Source organism: Chelonoidis abingdonii, chromosome 1 (genome assembly GCF_003597395.2).
Source record: "Chelonoidis abingdonii isolate Lonesome George chromosome 1, CheloAbing_2.0, whole genome shotgun sequence".
Lineage (NCBI taxonomy): Eukaryota > Metazoa > Chordata > Testudines > Testudinidae > Chelonoidis > Chelonoidis abingdonii.
In genome coordinates, this window is record NC_133769.1 from 232,301,864 (window position 1) to 232,325,806 (window position 23,943).

Consider the following 23,943-nt stretch of genomic DNA (forward strand, 5'->3'; position numbering starts at 1 on the left):
CAATCACTTACAAATGCAGTTCTTGCACCCTTAGTTGTGCACCCGTGCTAATATATATACACAATAAGAGCAAGTGGGTTTTATACTCGTAAATTATTTAATTTATGTGAACAAAAATGTGCATGTTGAAATGACCTGCACATAGCAAAGTTGCACCCATACCAATAGAGAGGAGGAAGAAGCCTGTTTGAAAATCTGACCCTGTTTACTTGCCTGTAGGTTAATTAGTTTTATTTCAGGTGAAAAAGCAGATTTTATATATCGTATTGGTGCAACTATGACGACTCAGTGAAGTTGATTGAAATAGAAGGAGGGAAATAAGCCTGCATAATGCTGTGCTTTTCATGCCATGGAGACAATAAAATACTTCCAGTGGAAAACACAGCTCTGTGAACATGTGGTTTCAATATTATTTTGGTATGTGGTGACTGCTGCTGTGTAAAAGGAATTCAGTACACCATTTTTTGCATGCAGTCATGAGCTTTTTAGATGTCAGTTTTTGAATACTGGAGGCACAGTAGATATAGGAAAAGGGTGTTGTCTCAAAACAACTTAATTCGATCCTTCTCTTGAAGGCAAAGCTTTGAGCGCAGTTATCTCTCTGAGTTGCCTTTTCAGATCCCTAAAGGCAGAGTTTGCTCAACTAGTTGAGCTGGCTCTGTCTTGTTTTTTTGTCATACTAAGAAGTTCCTTCCTGATAAAAACAGAAGGCTGCCTTGCTGATTGGGTGTGGCTTTTGAAAGGATATGACATCAGCCACATCCCTCGCTTTGTACTGTGTGGTCTGTCAGATCTCTGGCTGCACACCAAGTGAATGAGGAGGTGTTTCATTAAATCTGCACACAGGTACTCGAGTTACTTGGAAACTGCTGCCGGCACCAAGTTCCAGTCTGCTGCGAAGTCTGCTTGACTTGCACACATAGAGTCTGCTTAATAGATTACTTGCATAACTAGGATTTTCATCAGGGAGGATGGAATTTGAACTCTCAAGTCCAACTGCGAAGTGAAATAACCGAAATTTGACTGCCCGGCGTGCAATGGATGGTGCAGGAGCAAAGGGAAATGCCAGTAAATACCAGGGAGTGGAAGGAGAGTCACATGCAACTTCTCTATCAAACCCACTGATGAGTGGTAAGTAATATAACTGTATCTATCCAAACAATCTTCCAGGTAATCTTCTGGTGGTGATGGAAGGGCCATGGAAGGTATATATGCAGAGAGCTCCATAAGCGTATTCTTCCTGAAAGCTTGTTTACATGCAGTTTGTAGGCAGACATCCATGTACATGTTCTTGCATTTTAAATGGTATTTATTATACACCCTTAGTGCTTTCCGACAGTAAAAACCACACTTTATTTTTAAGCACTTCACAAATATTAGGAATCTGTGTAAAGTTAACTAAGCATTACAATCTGAGTTGGACATAACTGAAAAAGAAGTTGCAACGTGGGCATGTTTGGTTTGTATTATTGCCAGCTGAATGCTCAGTGTTAGCTCAGCAAAAAAAGTTCCTCTTTTGTTTTTAAAGATAGACTAAGGAATTTTTGCTAGTGACATTACAGATATTTGTAGATTATTCTCAAAGGGCCAGGTTGTGAACCCCTTCTGTCACTGATGAGTAGTTACTCACACAAGTTGCCCCATTCTGTTCACCATGCTGAGTAAGAGGCTCGCCGTCTGGCCCAAAGCTTTTGACAAGATGATACAGTGTCAAAAGACACCGTAAATCTCTTTCACATACAGCTTAGTTAGTGGTGTTTCACTTAGTTGTATTCCTTCGCTTTCAGTTCATGGCTAGCGTGCTGGGGGAGGAAAAATGAAGATAACATGCAGTAACATTGCAGTATTCCTCTTTCTTTCATGAGAGCTCTGGGAATCTTCCATTTGTTATTAAATGAAAAAAGAATGATGTAGTTAGAATAGGAGAACTAAAAGGCCATCTGCAGCGCAGAAGTGACCAAGGTCTAGGTCAAGTTGATTCTGATTTTTGTGGGGATGGTGGAATAGTGATAACAATAAAATCCCAAATGAGTCTGGGTTTAAGATGGATTCTTCCTTAATGGATGACAGGTTTCCAGCATCTGGAATGAAGGAGGAAAGTCTGTTTGTACAGAGCCTAGCACAATGGGAGCCTGGTAATATAAATGATAAATAATCATACGATGAAGCAAAGGGTAGTGGCACTAATTTAAGGATTCAAAATAATATTTAGACAGGAACTTCCAATAAGGCCTAAGAAATGAGATACCCAGCTCCCACTGAAAGTCAGTGTGGCCCAGGCTCAAGGAATGAACACCCACATAACCCATGGGAGCCCCACATTGGGCACCGCAGCCCCAGGCTAAATCTGGACTCGTATGCCACAGAGGGAAACGTCAAACACTTAAACTACGCACACAGCTCCAGATTGTGATGGCATAACTGTGCACTTTCACTCTTGTGGTTACTAGGTTGTCACCTGAATCCCTTGTGAATGTATACAATAGGTATGTAGTTCACACATCTGTGTGTAATACCTGCATTTTCATTATACTTCTGTCCAGATAAGCTTGGGACATAAGGTGTAGGTAACAATAAAAGATCAGAGTATAACTCAGAAAAATTGTTTCTCAGTCCAAAATTTGGAAATGATCTGTCAACATATCTCTGCTGAAGCTCATGCAGACTTTGTGATGGCATTGGTTTCAAAATGGGGAAGTCTGAAGGTTTTGGAAGAGACTGAATATACAAGTGGTAACCCTGCGAGGAATGAATATGTGATGTTGCCAAGACAGCTTGAAGAGGTTATACTGTAGGGTTAAGATTGACCTAGAAGAGTAGGAGAAGTGTGGGGTTTAAGTCCTTAGATTAGTGATATCCTCATCCCAAAATGTTTCACTAGAAAAACCCCAGTACTTGGGCTGATACTAGTAATATTTCTGCTCTACAATTTTTAGTTGTTCCTTATCTGCTAATTCAGGTTTTCTCATGTGGTTGCTCAGAACCGCATGTCTGACAATCATTGACCCCACGTAGGAAAAATGTGGGACTAGGTTATCAATATACCCAACAAATAAAAACCATTTCCATGACATCTACTGCAAATGAGCAGAGACAGCTATCTCCATTACTCTTAACAACTTGGCTATTTCTTATTCTTTAAATGATCTCACTTTCCAGCCTGAAAAACCACTATATAGTGTTCATGGATAAATGTGAGTTAATAAACAATATTTACTTACATTGCTTTTAAAGCAAAATCCATATAATTATAAATAGCATAATACCCTTCATCAATCAATATAGCGTGGCTTGGGCCCACTGTGGCACTATCCATATGGGGACAGATCTTTAGCTGGTGTACAGTACTGTAGTGTCAGTGAAGTCAATGCCAACTCGCTTGTGAAAACAGTGAGACGCTACCAAATGACCAAATTAAAAAAAGAGTATAATTTTCTCTAGAAGTACCACAAAATGGGTTATTCAGAAAGACTTACTGCACAAATGTGTGCACGCCGTGCACTGACTACCACCAGGAATGGTGCATTAAGGGCAGGTCATTCCTCCCATTTGGCTCATTGACTCCTCTAGATTCCACAGATTCTGTGTTTTACAGAGGAGTGAATCTTTCTGCCCCTTGAATTCATGATCTTTGTCTGCATTCCAGTCTTTCTCTCCTCTACTGAACTAATTTCAGCCTGCCTTTTTCAGAGACATCACAGGAGATAAAGAAGTGTTCACCTCTGGGAGAAAATACACTGGCCCACCTGTTTGTTGGTCTGTGATAAGAACCCCTATTGTAAGGGCTTCATTCCATCTTCAGAAGTTAGTACAGACTTGTCTGCCAAGATGCTGTACCAGATACTAGTGAAGATATTTCACTCTGGCCTCAACCTGCTTTGAGGTGTTCACTTCGAGATAACAATCAGAGTTCCATCGGAATTGCTCCATCCTTTCTCTTAGCCCCAGGATGACAACCCCTTTAGAACAAGTATTGTTGAATTATTATCCCAAGAGAGTTGCAGAGGCTTCACTATGCACTCCAAATTCCTTTCAATTTACTTTATTTGAATAATATAATAAGCCTCACAGACTGGACTATTGTTATCAGATGTGTGCGGCTATTACCTTTTTGAATTGTCATTTGATAAACTGCCCAGAGGCTTCAAGTCTGGGAAAATGTAAAATGCCTTAAAATTTGCCTCATTTTTGTTCCTTTAATAACACATTGTTTCAGACAGAACAAAAGCCAAATTCACCCAAGATATCTCAATACCACCATCCCTAAAATATTACCATTCATGATTTACCTACTACAGAACTTTATAAATCACAGACATTACACTAGTATATGTCCAAAATTGCCATCACTTGTCTATGCCTTGTGTCGATGTAATATCTTTCCATTGTTGTCGTTACAAATAAAAGAGGAGTAATCCAGTGGCCTAAGTCAGTTGAGGTATCTAGCTAGCAGATCATAGCTTAAAAGGTAGTGGCTGCTATCAAGGCATTTTCTGTGTCAGGTCCATAAGTCTCTAACGCATTTGTTTCCTCTCTTGATCCATCAGAGCTAAGATTTGTTGACCTTTTGTGTCTGCTGAAGATCTTTGTTATTCTCTTGAAAGGGTAAAGGATTTTTGGTGGCTTATTTGATTAGTTATGGGGGACTCTTCAAGGTTAAATATTCTATTTCACTTATGTGATACTGATTGAATAGTGCGGTCAGATAGCTCATGCGACAAAGCCTTTTGTGTTAAGGATATTGATCCTTTTACTATTATTTCAGTATTTGTACAGGTGCCTACTGCTAAGAGAAGTAATTTTAAATAAATTAATTAATAGATTCAGCAACCGGGGTGTCATAAACAGATAGTAGGAGTTAATAGAACAGAAGTACTTTACATCTCTTTTGACTATAAAGGGTTAACAAGTTCAGGAAGCATGGCTGTCACCTGACCAGAGGACCAATCAGGGGACAGGATACTTTCAAATCTTGAGGGAGGGAAGTTTTGTGTGTGCTGTTAGAATTTGGTTGTTGTTCTCTCTGGGTTTCTGATAGTGACCAGACGTGTAACAGGTTCTCTCCAATCTCTCCGATACAGGCTCTTATAGTTTAAAATAGTGAGTACTAGGTAGATAAGGCGAGTTAGGCTTATGTTTATTTTCTTTATTTGCAATGTGTATTTGGCTGGAAGGAGTTCAAATTTGTATTTTGCTGAAAGGATTTTAATTTGTACTTGTATACTTAGGCTGGGAGGGTATTCCCAGTGTCTATAGCTGAAAAACCCTGTACCTATTCCATCTTAAATTTACAAAGATAATTTTTACTGTTTTTCTCTCTTTAATTAAAGCTTTTCTTGTTTAAGACCCTGATTGTTTTTTTATTTCTGGTGAGACCCAGGGGACTGGGTCTGGATCCACCAGGGAATTGGTGGGGAGAAAGGAGGGAAGGGGGAGAGAGAGGTTAATTTTCTCTCTGTGTTAGGATTACTTTCTGTCTCAGGGAGAGTCTGGAGGGGGAGAGAGAAGGCGGGAGAAGGTGAATTTTCTCTCTGTTTTGTGATTCAAGGAGTTTGAATCACAGTGATCTTCCAGGGTAACCCAGGGACGGGAGCCTGAGAGAGGCAACGGTGGGAAAAAGGGTTTACTTTCCTTGTGTTAAGATCCAGAGATCTGGGTCTTGGGGTCCCCGGGCAAGGTTTTGGGGGGACCAGAGTGTACCAGGCACTGGAATTCCTGGTTGGTGGCAGCGCTACAAGTACTAAGCTGGTAATTGAGCTTAGAGGAATTCATGCTGGTACCCCATCTTTTGGACGCTAAGGTTCAGAGTGGGGAATTATACCATGACACGGGGAAATTAAACATAACTGTCCATAGACATAAATGTGAGTATTCATTCACATATTTGTGTGGATCTACCAAGTCCAGGGATGGCTGGCAAGTCTTATGAAATATATCCAATTGCTCCTTCGCCTGACAAATACCAAATAAATCTTTCTCTATCTTTAAAAAAAATAATTTTCCAATTCCTGTATCAAATTGTAACCATAGCAATTTTCCCATTATAAAAGACTCTTTCAGATCCTATCACAGCCATCCGTACTGACAAGTTTCTGGGTAAATTTTTTCCATCAAAACCCTCCAAATGTCAGTGCATGTACATACTGTCACATATCTAATATCAATTTTTAAATACCTAGGTTCCCTGGAATCAGTAGTTCAAATCCTAGCTTGACTTAGGACTTCATCTTTTAAAGGTAGATAAACTGACTTCCATCTATTTTACTGTATTTAAGCCTTTCAGACAGGACCTTAAAACCCAATGATGTGTTTGCTTATGTGGATGTAAATGATCTCAGAGCAGTTCTCACAGTGGTAGGGATACCTCCTCAAGTCCTTGGATGAAATTTCACTCCTCACCCCCACTACTGCTGTGCAGTGTGCTGATTCCCTGGACTGTTGCTATAAGTTGTTCTTATTTCAGTGTTTTGCTGTAGGCCTGAAATCATGCAAGGGAATCTGGGGGAGTGATCAACACTTGCACCTGCTTCGGATCTGTTTGCTTTAGTTATAATTCAAAGAGCCCTTTGAAAGTCAGGGCTTATGTTTGTGTTTGTTTTTAAAGTGTCTGAGACAGGACTGAATTTAGTGAGCCGATGTTATGGTGGTTTAGTGTTGCTCCAGGGGAGCAAATCAGTAAGAAATTGGGTGGTTCTTGCCTTTTGGGAGAGCCCGCTCTCTTCAAATCCCTCCTTAAAACTCACTTTCCCCAGGAAACCCATCAATGCTAATCTAAAGCACTTTGACCTTCCCATTAAAAATAAGCAAACAACATGCTAAGACAGATCCTTCCTCTGGGTCTCCCTTGTACATTTTGTATCTAATTTTGTGGCTTTAATGGTACAGAGTGTAGAAGGAAGACAGCTTGAGACATAAGCCCTTGTATTAGAGGCCTGGTATGAGGCAGGACCTGCTTTCAGAATTTGGCAAGAACCAGACTGATATTGCAGAAATACACATTTCTAAGAGCAGCAAAGAATCCTGTGGCACCTTATAGACTAACAGACGTTTTGGAGCATGAGCTTTCGTGGGTGAATACCCACTTCATCAGATACATGTAGTGGAAATTTCCAGGGGCAGGTATATATATGCAAGCAAGCTAGAAATAATGAGGTTAGTTCAATCAGGGAGGATGAGGCCCTGTTCTGGCAGTTGAGGTGTGAAAACCAAGAAGGAAAACTGGTTCTGTTAGTTGGCAAGCCATTCACAGGCTTTGGTTAATCCTGAGCTGATGGTGTCAAATTGTCGATGAACTGAAGCTCAGCAGTTTCTCTTTTGAAGTCTGGTCCTGAAGATTTTTGCTGCAGGAGTGGCCACCTTAAGGTCTGCTATATGTGGGCCAGGGAGGCTGAAGTTGCTCTCCACAGGTTTTTGTATATTGCCATTCCTAATATCTGATTTGTGTCCATTTATCCTTTTCTGTAGAGACTGTCCATTTTGCCGATGTACATAGCAGAGGGCATTGCTGGCATATGATGGCATATGATTACATTGGTGGACATGCAGTTGTCATAAATAGATAGCTAAGGGTTTAATGTTTCTTTCACTGTAAACGGTTAACAAAGGAACCACACACCTGACCAAAGGACCAATCAGGAAACCGGATTTTTCAAAGCTCAGGGAGGGAATGTTTGGGTCTGTGTCTTTTGTCTGGCTCTCAGCTATGAGAGGAATTTTTCTATTTCAAGCTTCTAATCTTCAGTTTCAAAGTTGGGAGTACAAAGGTAGAAAAACAATAGGCTTTTATTGTTTTTTTGTATTTACATTATGATGTGTGTGCTGAATGGTAAATTGTATCTCTCTTTTGAATAAGGCTGTTTATTCATTTTTCTTTAAGTAATTGATCCTGTATTATTGTCATCCTGATACAGAGAATATTTGATGTCTTTTTCTTTCTTTTATATAAAGCTTCTTTTTTAAAACCTGTTTGAGTTTTTCTCTGGTTAAGGCTAAGGAAGAAGGAGGGGGAAATCTCTTTGTGTTAGCTTGACTAGGTTTGAATCTGCATAGCCTCAGGGAGGAAGGTAAAATGCCATCTCTTGTTTGCATTCAAGGAGTTAAGTACAGTATCGCCAGGATAACCCAGGGAGGGGGGAGCTGGGGTGAGAGATAAAGAGGAGACAAAGGGAGGGGGTTTACTTCCCTTTGTGTAAGACTCAGGGCTTCTGAGTCTTGGGGTCCCCAGAGAAGTTTTGGAGACCAGAGAGGGAGCCAAGCCTGGAATCACTTGGCTGTGGCAGCGAGATCAGATCTAAGCTGGTAATAGTAAAGGCGTTAAGGGCTAGCTCTCATTTATTTGAACGCTAAGGTTCAAATCTTAGTAGGAAGCTACGACACAGGTGAATGAACCGGTGATGCGTGTGCTGATCTGGTTAGGTCCTGTGATGGTGTCACGGTGTAGATATGTGGGCAGAGTTGCATCGAGGTTTGGCATGGATTGGTTCCTAAGCTAGAAGTACTATGATGCGGTGTGCAGTTACTGGTGAGAATATGTTTCAGGTTGGCAGTGGTTGCAGGATCTACAACCCATCCTGGACATGACCCCACACTTTCACAGGCCTTGGTGGCAGGCCAGTCCTCGCCCACAGACAACCTCACCCACCATATGCCAGCAATGCCCTCTGCTATGTACATCGGCCAACTGGACAGTCTCTACGGAAAAGGATAAATGGACACAAATCAGATATTAGGAATGGCAATATACAAAACCGTAGGAGAACACTTCAATCTCCCTGGCCACACTATAGCAGACCTTAAGGTGGCCATCCTGCAGCAAAAAACTTCAAGACCAGACTTCAAAGAAAACTGCTGGAGCTTCAGTTCATCGACAAAATTGACACCATCAGCTCAGGATTAAACAAAGCCTGTGAATGCTTGCCAACTACAGAGAACCAGTTTTCCCCTTGTTTTCACACCTCAACTGCCAGAAACAGGGTCTCATCCTCCCTGATTGAACTAACTTCATTATTTCTAGCTTGCTTGCATATATATACCTGCCCCTGGAAATTTCCAACTACATGTATCTGATGAAGTGGGTATTCACCCACGAAAGCTCATGCTCCAAAATGTCTGTTAGTCTATAAGGTGCCACAGGATTCTTTGCTGCTTTTACAGATCCAGACTAACACGGCTACCCCTCTGATACATTTCTAAGAAGTACTAAACACAGAGTACTTACACAAACACATTTTGATATTAAGTGGTACCAAAACATTCTGATATTAGGATAGTACAAAAACAATTCCCAAGGATAACAGGAACACACTGATTCCTTTTAAAAGATAAGGTTAGGATGGCAGTATGTAATAGAGATGTTTTGATTGAACCAACATGGACAAGGTGATAGGTAATAACTAGGGCTCTCAAATGATTAAAAAAATGAATTATGATTAATTGTACTGTTAAACAATAATAGATTAGCATTCATTTAAATATTTTTGGATGTTTTCTACATTTTCAAATATATTGATTTCAATTACAAAACAGAATACAGAGTGTGCTGTGCTCACTTTGTATTTATTTTTATTACAAATATTTGCATTATAAAAAACAAAAGAAATAGTATATTTCAATTCACCTAATACAAGTACTGTAGCCCAATCTCTTTATCATGAAAGTTGAACTTACAAATGTAGAATGATGTATAAACAAATAACTGCATTCAAAAATAAAACAATATAAAACTTTAGAACCTTCAAGTCCAGTCAGTCCTACTTCTTGTTCAGCCAATTGCTCAGACAAACAAGTTTGGTTACAATTTGCAGGAGATAATGCTGCCCACATCTTGTTTACAATGTCACTTGAAAGTGAGAACAAGCATTTTCATGGCATTGTTGTAGCCGGCATCGCAAGATATTACGTGCCAGATGTGCTAAAGATTCATATGTCCCTTCATGCTTCAACCATCATTCCAGGGGACATGAGTCCATGCTGATGATGTGTTCTGCTCAATAACAATCCAAAGCAGTGCAGACTGACGCATGTTCATTTTCATCATCTGAGTCAGATGTCACCAGCAGAATACCTTCCTTTTAAAATTGGTAAAGTATGCTGAGCTTGAAAACCCCCCAAAGGTATTATAAACAATTCTGAGCTAGTGACAGGCTGTGCTGTGTAAATTACTCTTTTGTCCTCCAATGGGTTGCTTAGTGCTTGTTTAGAAGACAATTTGCATTTTCATAATATGTATCTTGCTTCTTACTCCCTCCAAATGAGTTAAGGCTGGCAGCTCAGGTAATGAAACACCTTGACCAGAACCATTACTACTGTTGAATGCAACAGCAATGCAAACAATGTATTAAACAAGTGGAAATCAGATCATACTTAAGAATCGCATTAGAAAGAAGCAGATTTATTAAATTCACAGAAGTCACCCATCTTAGATAAAGTCAGGCAATGAAATAGTCCATGAAATTCTTGACCATTCTTTTCTCTTTCTGCAGATTTTGTTTCAGACTGGTCTCCCTTACATGATGCCTCTATCCATGGGCGTTTGCTTGCTCTGAAGAAACTCATCAATCAGGTATCATTTTATTGGGGAGATGAATATTCTGCTTGCTTTGCTCATTGATCCGGTTGTTGAATGAAGGCTGTATTTTATATTGTAAGATATCTGAGATTAGTACAGTGAATTCCACTTGTGATGGATGGTTTTATTATAACCAACTTACTATCTATGCAAAGCCATATAAATGAAACCCTGGATTCTGCAAGCAGTTATGCATGTGCTTAACTTTTGCACAAGTAGTCCCATGCAAGTCCATGGGACTATTCATATACTTCAAGTTAAGCACATGTGTTAGTGCAGGGGTAGGCAATCTATGGCACGGATGCCGAAGGTGGCACACAAGCTGATTTTCAGTGGCACTCACACTGCTCGGGTCCTGGCCACCAGTCCAGGGGGCTCTGCATTTTAATTTAATTTTAAATGGAGCTTCTTAAACATTTTATAAACCTTATTTGCTTTACATACAGCAATAGTTTAATTATATATTATAGACTTATAGAAAAAGACCTTCTAAAAATGTTAAAACGTATTACCAGCATGCGAAACCTTAAATCAGAGTAAATAAATGAAGACTCGGCACACTACTTCTGAAAGGTTGCCCACCCCTGCGTTAATGTTTGCAGGATTAGGGCCTAACTGAGTTATATCCTTCTCTCCTGTTGAGACACCGGTTGGAGGAGAGAAGTTATTGGGGAAATGCCCTGTGTTTGATCTTGCAGATCTCATGAGACTCTGTCATAGTTGAAGGATTTGTAGTAGAGCTAAATAAAATATTTGTAATGCAAGGTTTGCTTTTCCATCAAAACTTGTTCCTGAAATCACAGAGGTTTCTGGAAAACAACTTGATAAAATTCCAGAATTTCTTGACAAAATTGGAAATAAGATATTCGCAAAAGTCAAAAGGTCACTTTTCTTTGAGAAGTCACAATTCTAAATCTTGATGGAAAAAGTCACATGGCACAGTGGGTGACGTAAACGGCTGGGAGACAAGATCATGCAAAGACATTTAAAATATGTAAAGCACTATGTACGTGGTCAGCATTGTTGTTATTGTCTCCAATAACATTTTCTGTTATTTTACAAGGGGAGCAGTGTTAACCTCATTACAGCCGATCATGTGTCTCCTCTCCATGAAGCCTGCTTAGGGGGCCATCCTGCTTGTGCTAGTGTCCTATTAAAACACGGGGCTCAGGTAAGTATAACAAAGATGTTTAGAAGCAGATCTATGAAACTCAGTTTCCCCTGCTGGATAATAATTGGTTTACTGAATGATGAGAAGAGAACCATAGGATTGCATGTTGAGATGTCTACGGTGTGTTATGTAGGAGGAATTGTGTGATGTGAAGGAATGTACCACAATGAGTTAAACAATAAAAAGACCAGTTGTATTTTTAAAAAAGTCTATTTCAAGCTCCTGATATTGTAAGCTGTATGAAAAGAATGAACCCTGCTAGAGTTTTCTGAACCAAATTCTAATGTAAACTAAAATCCATTTACACTACTCTGGTGGTGTAAAGCAGTATAACGTGGGTGTAAGTACTATTTACATTTTAAGGCCCCCTTACACTTTTGGAGGAGTGTAAGTATAACTAAGATGCTGGGTCTTGTAGATTTTTTTATTTAATTATTTTGATTGGACCAAAATATATTGAACAGCCATTCCAAAAAGCACAGTGAGACTTAATTTATAATATAATATGCTATGATAAAATATTAAATATAAAAGTTTATACTTTGTATGTACACTGTGCCTAGCTTAACTCTAAGCATATCTCCACTTTTTACATAAGAGACTTTTTAATAAAGCAACAAAAAAGTGCAGATATGAGCAGCCCCAGCCATTATTATTATTTATATTTTGGTTTCATATGTTCATAGATTCTCAGGCCAGAAGGGACCATTGTGATCATCTAGTCTGTGTAACACAGGCCACAGAACTTTTCTGAACAAATTCCTAGAGCAGATCTTTTAGAAAAAACATCCAATATTGATTTAAAAATTGCAAGTGATGGAGAATCCACCATAGCGCTGGATAAATTGTCCCAATGGTCAATTACTAGGGCCCTACCAAATTCACAGAAAAACACGTTACGGGCCATGAAATCTGGTCTTCCACTGTGAAATCTGGTGTTTTGTGTGCTTTTACCCTGTACAATACGGCTTTCATGGGGGAGACCAATGTTTCTCGAATTCGGGGTTCTGACCCAAAGAGAGTTGCAGGGGAGGTCTCAAGGTTATTTTAGGTGGGCTGTGGTATTGCCATCCTTGCCTCTGTGCTGCTGCCTTCAGAGCTGAGTGGCTGGAGAGTGGCGGCTGCTGACTGAGGACCCAGCTCTGCAGGCAGCAGCATAGAAGTAAGGGTGGCAATACCATACCATGCCATCCTTCCTTCTGTGCTGCTGCTGGTGGAGTTCTGACTTTAGAGCTGGGCTCCCAGCCAGCAGCCGCTGCTCTCTAACTACCCAGCTTTGAAGACAGCGCTGCCACCAGCCAGAGCATAGAAGTAAGAGTAGCAGTATCGCAACCCCCCATCCCCACAATAACCTTGTGACTCTCCCCCATGCCGCACAACTCCTTTTTGGGTCAGGACCCCTACAATTACAACATTGTGAAATTTCAGATTTAAATCGCTGAAATAATGAAATTTACAATTTTTAAAATCCTATGACTGTGAAATTGACCAAAAGGACTGTGAATTTGGTAGGGCCCTGTTAATTACCCTCACAGTTAAAAATGTACACTTTATTTCCCGTCTGAATTTGTCTAGCTTCAACTTCCAGCCACTGGATTGTGTTACACCTTTCTCTAGTAGGCTGATGAACCCATTATCAAATATTTGTTCCTCATGTAGGTACTTACAGATGGTAATCAAGTTACCTCTTAGCCTTCTCTTGATTAAGCTAAATAAATTGAGCTCCTTGAGTTTAGTCTTGGCTGTAGCACTCAGAATGTTCTAGGCACTTATCAAACATATTGGAAGAGACAGTCTCTATCCCAAAGAGTTTATAATCCTGCAAAAAAGTATGTGCACACTTAACTTTATACACGTAATTAGTCCCACTGTCATTAGCAGAACAAATCACATGCATAAATGCAGTACAGGTATAAATATGCAGGATCAGTGCCTAAAAAAAGCAGGAAGCACATAAAAAATGAAGAGGAATGGAGAGAATGGATAAGCTAAGTGCCCAAAGTGGTGATGAGTACAAGTCTCATGACATTTCTGTTTTTTTTTTTCATATTTTTATTTTCCCAACAGAAAGTATTGATTTTTCAATGAAAAATTGAAAACTGAATATTTTTGTTGGAAAACCTAAAATGTTAGTTCACAAACGTCATCAACATATCTATCTCCTGGGAGTTCTGGGTCAGGTGTCTTATGCCAACGTTCTCCTCGATGGGATGGGCTCCCTGATTGGACTACATCTTCCATGATGCACCATGGTCTTCCCTCTCGCTAAGCCACCATGGTATATCATGGAAGCCCCTAGCCATGGTGCATCATGGGAGATATTGTCCCTTTAGATAATCTGGACCACACAGGACAATGGGGGCATGATGATCCCAGACAACTCCTGTCAGCACTATGGTGGTATTTCTGACTCAAATAGTTTTCGGGTTTGGAAAAAAAAATGTGTGTTTTTCCAATGAAAAGTTGATATTTTTAACAGAAAGTAGACACTTTTTGAAAAAAAATTAATTGAATACTCTCAATTTTTCATAGAAAACAACATTTTTTATGAAAATATTCACCCAGCCCTAATTAAAATATTCCCAGATCATTACTGTTTCTAAAGAAACTACTTGTCTGTTGTTTTTCCTTCAGGTGAATGGAGTTACTATTAATTGGCATACTCCTTTGTTCAATGCCTGTGTCAGTGGCAACGTGGCCTGTTTGAATCTATTATTACAGCATGGAGCCAGCCCACATGCACCATGTGATCTGGCTTCCCCTATCCATGAAGCTGCTAAGAGAGGTAGGTTACTCAGTCAAGAGTCAGAATTACTTTTCCTTTTACCAACACCTCACAGCTGGTGGGAAAAAGGAAAGATCAGTCGGTATATTGAATTAATGTAAAATACAAATATATCATCGATCGAACCATGATACTTGTTCTCAGTGCTGGTATTACAGTTTCTACCATCCTGTCTTCATCCGTGACACCTGTTTCTGTAGTCTCTAATCAGCTCCTGAGGTCCTGGGTATGTGAGGTGACCTCCTTAACTTCCTCCACCACACAAAATGGCTCCCAAGCCCTCACACCAACTTGCACTGCTATGAGGGTTCCTCTAACCTGAACGTTGCCCTTGGGCCTCCCACAGCTTAACTACTGTCATTTGGGTGAAGGAAAGGGTGCAAGTGTTTCCTTATCTGGTACTTATCTCTCCTTGGCCCCCAAAATGGCACTATTCATTGGAGGGGAAAGTATCCCACCAACAGTGTTGCTGTGGCCTCTATCTACCACAGCTTGACTAAACAGTTTTAACAGGCTGAACTTGAACTTCTCACTGCCTAAATTAACAAACTTGTCCGCCATAAGGAGAATTCTGCAAAGAAGGAATTACTGAAAGCACTGGAAATCAATACAAATTTTCACAGACACTTCAATTTCCTAGTAATCACTTTATGAAGCAAGGACTCACATCTCTACTACTGTTCTAGTCTTATGGACAAGAAGACTGCTTTAGCACCTTGATGGTGAACAAATGCCGCTTACTACTTTCCATTAAGTATTGAGAATGGATAATGATCTCACATTAGCTAGCAATAGGCATACAAAAATAAGACCCCAGGAAGAGCAAAATATTTCATCTAATAAATGAAATACAAGAACCTAGGAAGTAACTGGGCTGCCTTGCAAAAACCTTCTCTGATTTAGCAGACTTTACCCAACAAATAAAATGCATTCCTTTGAAGATGTCATGGCATAATTTGGTCAAGTATAATGTAAACTCTCCCCCCTTACATGGTAATATTCCTTATGGCTACTGTTCCCTTGACCAGACTAAAGAGAGAAAGAGAAAATGAGGATTCCAATCTCTTGAAAAGAGACTAGGGGAGAAGGAGCCATTATAGACAGGAAATAAAAATGGCAGAGATGACTGGATGAGCACCTTTGAGACTATTGTTGTCTGTGAGCTGTGCCACCAGCTGCTTTTCTCCTCCATCCCATCAAAATGATTCATTATGGGATGGATAGACAAAGACATTTTGAATGTATCAAAATACTGGGGAGAGGAAAAAAATGGAAATATAAAATCTCTTGCCAGATCAATAGAGCTTTAGTGATTTACAGTGGGGAGGGGACAAGGGAAGAGTTATCTGGACCACAAAATGAGGCGCCTTCAGAAACCCCTTATTTTTATTATTTGACCTTCCTTTATCCTTTCAAAGGACATATTGAATGTGTCGAATCCCTCACATCCAATGGAGTAAATATAGACCTCAACATCAAACATCTGGGTACTCCGCTTTATGTGGCTTGTGAGAATGAGCAGGTAGCCTGTGCCAAGAAGTTACTTGAATCAGGTAAAAAAAAAAAAAAAAAAGTAAAATGATGTTCTTTTATTTTTTGTAACATCTCTTTATACTCTGTCCTCATCCCAGGCTAAGGGGTGCTCACACGCTGGAATTCTGAAACATTTGAATCATGTAGGTAGCTCTGGGTATTGTAGTGGAATTTTAAGTTGACTAGAAGGGATATAGCCACACAACTCCCATTGAAACTACATGTGCCTTGAGCAGGGAGCCGGACTGCACCTAGCCTTGCATTCTTGGATCTTTTGTACACCAATGCAAGGGCCAGACACAAACATGGTCCTCCATTCAGCAGATGCTTAAGTACGTGCCTCACTTGTAGCACAAGTGGTCCTGCTCAGGTCAATGGGGCTTCCATATGTGTAAAGTCAGGCATGTGCCTAAGTATCCTACTGAACTGGGGCCTGGGCGTGTGCAATCACATCATGTGAACACTGGAAGACTGAAGTACCTCCCGCAGTGCTAGCAACTCCACAGGTGGTGGGAAAGGGAATGTGGGGTTTGAGAGTGGAGCTATGTCCTTTCTCTACTCCACAGCATCCAGCAGACTGGTCTGTGGCCTGCAAGAGGGTACAGCAGGTACCACTGCTGTGTGTGATCCCCCAGAACAGAGGCACAACTGTAGGCAGAGTGTCTCAAGGAGCTTTCATTGATTCACAGACCACCCCCCTCATCCTATGCCAACACAGGCAGTGATTTAAAGCCATAATCTAGCCCCTAACTATTGATGCAGGTTGGTCAGAGACCTAGAAAATAGCAAAGGAAATGGGATGGTCCAGCTATGACTTTTTTTTAGTAATGTGATCGTATTCTTGGTCCTACCTTATTTTCAGGAGCAAGTGCAAATGGTGGCAAAGATCTGGACTCTCCTCTCCACGTGGCTGCCAGGAATTCCAATGCTGACCTGGTGCACTTGCTGATTGACTTTGGAGCAGACATGAGAGCTAAGAATGCAGAAGGCAAAAGGCCAGTGGAGCTGGTTCCACCAAGCAGCACTTTAACACAAATATTTGTGCAGAAAGAAGGTGTCCTTTAATATTTGTTTTATTCAAAATCATAACCAGTAGGTGGCTGAAAAAAGGGCACGTTATTTATTATGCTGCACTTCATGTTCTGTATCATGGATCAAAACTGAAATTAACTGGGCTCAGTTCTATCCTCAGATATTTGGACACAGTGTCCGTTAGCATCAGAGTATTAATTTATGAAATATTATTATTATTATTTTATTAAAAGACTTTATGGAGATTCCAATCTCAGCAAAAAGGAATTTCCAGTCACTACAAATGCTATAGAGTATTATTTGTATCCCATACACCTGTGGCCCCCCAGAGTTTTCAGTGAGAGTCCAGGGCATCAGTGAACAGACTTGAAGCTTGTAATGGGTCACAGAAATGAGCTTAGGAGATGTATTAAGCAGAAGAACACTTACAAATCAACTGGGAACTTTCCTCTTTCTGACTATCAATGTTCTTCTTCGGACTGGCCCTAAATCCACTGAAGTCAACTGGAAACTTTTCATTGACTCTGGTGGGTTCTGGATCATTCCTGGGTTGTGTTGAGCTAGTGATTCTCCTTGGAGCATGTTAACAAATTTGAAAAGGATAGAAAGTAACCTCAAATCACCCAGTGAGAGTTGAGCCTGATTACCAGAGTGAAGAAATGTACCCACTGAGTTTAAATAATGTCATATTTGTGGTACAAGTCCAGCAAATGCCAGGAAAAATCTGTGTTAAAGTACAGCTGGGAAGCCTTAAATTCATGCAGTATAAAAACGGTAAATGGACAGTAACCATGATCTAATTCCTTGCCTTTTGCTTTATATTTTTGGGCCAAAACCTTAAGAAGTAGCAAAATGTGCCTGAAAATTAATTTCTCTGTGTTGCTTTTTTGCAAAAGTTGTAAAATACATCTCAAGAGGTGGTACAATAACTATATATGGTATATGTTTATTAAGGTCCTGTATTATGTCCTGCAGAATCCAGCCTTTCTTCCAATCTTTAGGTTTGATTCTTATTTAAACTTTTAAAAAAGCAGCTGTTGTTTACCTATAAATCAAAATGGTTTCAAATCCATTTTGTTTTACTGGGTATATTATATTCATGAATTCTGGGGGGAAATTCTGTGTGTTTGCCAGGTAAATCTGAACAATGCCTCTGGTCAGCAGAGTTACATTCCTATAATGTATTCATTTAGAACTTCCTATGGAGTGAGTAAACAGCAGTTAGTATCATTATGTTAAATAAGATACTGCTGGTATGATCCACCACTATATTACTCCAGTTTATGCCAGTGTGATTCTACCGAGATCAGTGGAGTTGCCCCAGTGTAAAACTGGAATAACACAGTGCAGAATCAGGCCCTGTGTGTGTACTCAATAATATTATGAAAACAACCACATGGTGCTGCATGGCACAGATATTTGGTCTTTCAACACACTCTGCCAACACACAGCTGTGTGTTACAGAACTCAAATCCTCTTTCTGTTAGACCTCTGACTCACATCACATGTGTTTATCTGAGGTAAAAGAATATGTCATGCATGCCCAGGGAGCAGCCACAAAACCATATGTAACATTGGAAGGGAATGTTGAGAGAGCTGGACAATAATTAATGGTTCTAAGGGAATTTCTGCTTTTACAGTCATTGAAGCCTGTACTTACAAAATTCTGGAGACCGTTTTGCTACTGAGTAGTGTTTCCCAAATGTTCTTCAAAATTCCTTTTTCTGAGTAAGTTCCAGGTTTGCTAGCAGCTGGTTTCTAAATTGTCTGCTCTGAAGCAATTGAAAACAGATGTGAAAATATACAGCCTTTTATTTAACCTTCAGATTCCCTTCCTGTAGTATTACTTCCTTTTGGTTTTATTCAGAGTCATTCTATGAATATGGTGATCTCTGGTACAGGCGGCAGGTGAGCTATAGTATTTCCCACAATCCTGTGCAGCCTCCATTTTCCAGTAGACTCACTTGCTAATCAGACTTGGTTTCCATTCTGTTTTCTCTTCCTCCATCTGGTAAATGCTTGGAAGGCTCTACCTACAAATATGCAGGAAATGGCAGCATATAGGGATTTTTGCTTCAATAGACTATTGGCCAAAGTACCAGCCCACAGTCACCCATATGAACAGTTACAGAATGTTGTTGCCTCAATCTAATGTTTCACTGCATATGTTTTCTATCTGAATGATACAGACAGTTGTGCATGTGTTCTGGAGAACTAGCTAAATAAACCAGCACTACACTGAACTACCTTGAATACATGAATTGCCTTGCATTTTTTGGTTATTTTTCAGGAGTGTGAAATTGATTTTTTAAATTTTGTTTAAACTCTTCTCTTTTTCAGTGAAACATTTCTGCTTTTATGGGAGTGTTTTTAAACTTTTAAGAAGTTCTCAAAGAGACATTTACTTATGGCAGAGCAAAATAAAATGGACAAAATGAAACACACAATGTAATATTGCAATAGTCACTCCTGTTCCCATTGATGTCAACTGCAGTTTCAAAAGATGAGCCTGGGAGCTTAAATTCACAACTTTGCTAACTCTAAAAATCATGGACTGAACAGAGACATTGAATTTATGGCTTATTACAACAATCTGTAACTCACTAACCCCCTCTTTTTGTCCTATGACTGAAGAGGTGTTAATGGGCCACTCTGTCTTGAATGGTCCCTTAGAATATGTGCTCACTGCTTATGTTCTACTATATGGCCTGGTCTACACTGGGAGGGAGGTGGGGAGGGGAGTTGATGTAAGATAAGCAACTTCAGCTACAGGAATACTGTAGCTGAAGTCGACGTATCTTATTCCGACTTACCTCCCGTCCTCATAGCGTGGGATCGATGGCCATGGCTCCCCCATCGACTCTGCTACGGCCGCTCACTCTGGTGGAGTTCCAGAGTTGATGGGGAGCACATTCGGGGATCGATATATCGCATCTAGATGAGACGCGATATATCGATCCCTGATAAATCAATCGTTACCTGCCGATATGGCGGGTAGTCTGGACGTACCCTATGTTTCACCTTGCCTTTAGCTGTGATGCTTTGAGTACATTTCCCAGATCTGAAGAAGAGCTCTGTGTGGCTCAAATGCTTGTTTTTGTCACTAACAGAAGTTGGTCCAATAAAAGATACCGCCTCACCCACCTTGTCCGTCTAACTGCAGTTCTGCCAGTTTCAGCAGGAACAGACCCTGAAGCATGAAGTGATTCTGGTCTGGATTCGCCATTTCCTTGTACCATACACAGTCTTTTAAACTTGTGTAATGTGGGTATAAAATGCTGCTGTTGTGACTTGGAACAGTCTTGCATTCTCTGTGCACAGAGGTAAATGGCAGCATAAGATGCAAAGCAGTGGAGGAGACTCAAGCCTGTGTATTTACCAGGTTCATTAATACATGTCTCATTAATACTGCATGTTGACAGTGCTCTTGATACAGCCATTTGATCAGTAAAACCATCTTTAAGAGAACCCAGACAGCTGTGAAAAGCTGCTGAAAAAGTGGTAGCTGGAGTGTAGAAGGACACTGAAAACAGCTGCTTTTTAAAGCTGTTACCCAAAAGCAGTACCAGCTGCTTCCATCAGTACCTTCAACTCCCTTACTCACAGCTACTGCCAACACAGCTTATCTGGTGACCACAAATGCCTTTATCTTCTAACCTCTTTTAGAAAATCTTAACTGGGACTTACTTTTAGCTAGTACCATTGTCTCTGCCTCCCTGATCCCATTTCACTGATTCCCTCTTGCTTTCTAAAATACCTCATAAAGCTCATCTCCTCTTACGCTGCTTAAACCCAACCCAATCCTGCCTTCCCCCATTAGTATGTCCTGCTTGTCTGCTCTTCTTATCTACTCTGACAGTAACTGTTCTGTTGTTGTAACTGCTGTGTATGATGAGATAGCCGTACAAATGATATGTTATATGATCCAACTGTTTTGTGTTTAAATACGTCATAGTAACTATCTCTTAACAAGAAGGATAAGCCCTCCATTAAGCATGTTATGCTATTACATTTAAATGAAAGACATAGATTCTTTACTAGGACTTGCATTATCAGCATGGCACTATTTAATCTTGAAGGTTTAAATAAGGGATTATATATTGCGTCTCTTGCTATGTGTTTATCACTGTAATGAATACTTCTGCAGAAACCAGTGGGCCGCAAACTTGAATCTCACTCAAGGGAAAGGATTTTGAAGGAAGCATTAATCATCTCTTATTTTCAAGCAACATAAAGTATTTAACATTAGAATGACTGTGTTGGGTTCCAAGACAACATATTTACGTTGTGGGCTCGACTTACTACTGCTTTGCCTCTTGTATGGTCATTTACACCTGGGCAACATGGGGATAAATTGCTTCTACTGGAATAAGTGAGAGGTGATTCCTCATTTGATAGTGTTTAGCACCGGTTTTTGCACTAGAATAAATGACTGCACCAGAAACATAGCAATGGGGAATCGGTCCCTGTGTGCTGTTTTCAGTATTCAGCTACAAAATCTATTTATAAATGATAATCTTTCTCAGAGCTGGCGCTAGGCATAAGCAGACTAAACAATTGTTTGGGGATCCTGAGCAGCTCACGGGGGCCCCTCTTTGCTTTTTTAGTATATGTTGTGTAGTGTGGGGACACCCCCTCCCCCAGTATGCAAGCGTAGGGCCCCCAGTAGGCTAACACCACCTCTGATCTCCCTTAAAAAACTTAACTACCTGCTCCAAACACCTTGTGACTCAAATGATTTGGTGAAGAATTTCCTGTGTGTTGAGCTTTTAGGAGCCTGCAGGAGCTGAGAGCTTGGGAATGTTGCCCTTCCAAAGCTGCTCTAGCCTGTACTACACAAAAGTTGGCCTTGTTACATATCTGCAGCTTCAGTTCTGTGACATCTGATCTTGGGACAATAAAATCACGTTATAACTTGTCTTGTGGCATCTTTCTCCAGGGCCCCTGTCCTTGATGCAGTTGTGCCGCCTGTGCATTAGGAAGTGCTTCGGACACAAACAACATCATAAAATAACTGGACTTCTGCTCCCGGATGAGCTGAAACATTTTCTCCTCCACATTTAAACATTTTGTATTCAAAACCATACCAGTAAAAATAAGGCGTGGTTTGTCATAGTGTTGCCAACTCTTGCAATTTTACCATGAATCTTGTGGTATGTGATGTTTCTCTGAAAGCTCCAGCTGCTGGAGTCATGTGCTTAGATAAGAATCTCAATTTTCATTAAAAAGGAAGTAATTTTCTAGCCCTCGTGGCTGTGGAGAAAAACTTGATAACGTGACCCAGCTCAGAAACCAGAAATCAAGTAACATGAGGACCAAATTTATCATTTTTTTTTTAAGAAAATGATTTTTAAGCTAATCTCATGATTCTTTGAGGCCTGATTTTTGAATGCTTGGGGTTGGCCATACTGCACCAAGTACGTGTATTAGTGCAGTACAAACAACATCTCAGATTTATTAAATAAGAAGGATGGCTGAAGTCTTGCTTTAAACAGCAACCATCCAGGATGCCCATGTCAACTGTAGAAGATGTTGCATGCTCTTGTTGCCCTTTATGTATAAGGAAACGGAGCCAATTCCAACCCTGCAAAGCAAGTGGGGCGATTTGACATGGAAAAACTGGTTAATAATTTGGCGTAGATAATTCAACTCTTTTAAAGATGACCAGTGAATTTGCTGAAAATTTCTTCCTTAGAATTCAAAGAAAGTAAAGGGAAGATAGTGAATGTCAATTATTTTATTGAATTAGGTTATTTCTGCCCTTCATGTTTTAAACACGAAAATATTAACTAGTTAAAGAATATTCTGTGTTTTCAAAATACCCAACAGTGCATGTAGATGAGCACCAGCCAACAACGATCTATTCAGACAGGCTTCTGAAACTGTTAGGGGTTTACATTATTGCCATTACAGCACATAGATCATTGTTGAGGGTAGCTTCCTGCAGTGGGGAAATAGTAGGAAAATTATTTTTGATCAGCCATTAAAAACACTTATTCACTGATGTGTTCTGAGACTTAATGACCTTCTAGCTCAGTATAATTTCTCCCTTAAGGATCAATTTTTCAAGGACATAGGTTACCACATGTTGGCAGGGAGTAAATGTTCTTTCGCTTTATGGTTTGATTGAAAAGTGAAATTTCCTAAGGGTTTATGAGCAGGTCATCAAAAAGGACAGCTTCATTTTTTTCCTTCCAGAAAAAGGTACCAAAGAGTTCATTCAAAGGGTGAAATAAAAATCTTTCTTGGAAAACATTCTACCTCTTTCTTAACATTTCCCACATGAGAGAATAAAAACAATTATCTTTAATGTAGAATAATATAGTAAATAATGAAAACATATAAATACTTAGAAAAGTCCATCCCATATAAATACTTTGAAAACTCTAATTAAAATAAAATTAGGACAACGGTAATCTGCTTTCCTCCCTTTTTTTTTTCTAGTTTAATTTGTGTGTTGGTCAACCAAACACAAGGGTTTAAATTCTGACTCCACTGAAGTCAATGGCAAAACTCATATTGACATTAGTGGAGCCAGCTTTCATTCAGCTATACTCAATTTTAGATTTATTCACAAATATCCTACAAGCTCTTTGAGAGAGAATAGCTAAATGATTATGCTTTTTTGGGTAGAAAGACTGATTATAGTGTATTTTAGCTATTCTCTCTCTCTGCAGATAGCTCTCTACATTGACTCTCTGTTCAAAGTATGTTTGAATCTGAATAGAGATGGATTTGAAGCAAAACCACAGAACTGCACACCCTGAATTTGGGAAAGTCTGGACTGGGATCTGAGTAGAAACTTTCTAGCTCAGTCCCATCTCTCATTCTGAAGCATGGTGCTTTTACACAGTA

The 23,943-nt window shown here is 39.9% G+C and overlaps 1 protein-coding gene across 2 annotated transcripts; it reads left to right on the forward strand.

The window, feature by feature from the left end:
- The first annotated feature begins 762 nt into the window (after positions 1-762).
- Positions 763-23,679, forward strand: ASB9 (ankyrin repeat and SOCS box containing 9). 2 transcript variants are annotated; one of them, XM_032773762.2, is made up of 7 exons: positions 763-1,131; positions 10,482-10,561; positions 11,631-11,738; positions 14,373-14,523; positions 15,942-16,076; positions 16,919-17,110; positions 22,028-23,679. In XM_032773762.2, exons 1-7 carry the CDS (start codon positions 1,038-1,040, stop codon positions 22,150-22,152), a joined length of 885 nt encoding a protein of 294 aa, XP_032629653.1. In that variant the 5' UTR covers positions 763-1,037; the 3' UTR covers positions 22,153-23,679. The 2 variants fall into 2 exon arrangements, with proteins under 2 accessions (XP_032629653.1, XP_074916501.1); XM_075060400.1 differs by lacking the exon at positions 15,942-16,076.
- Positions 23,680-23,943: the final 264 nt, after the last annotated feature.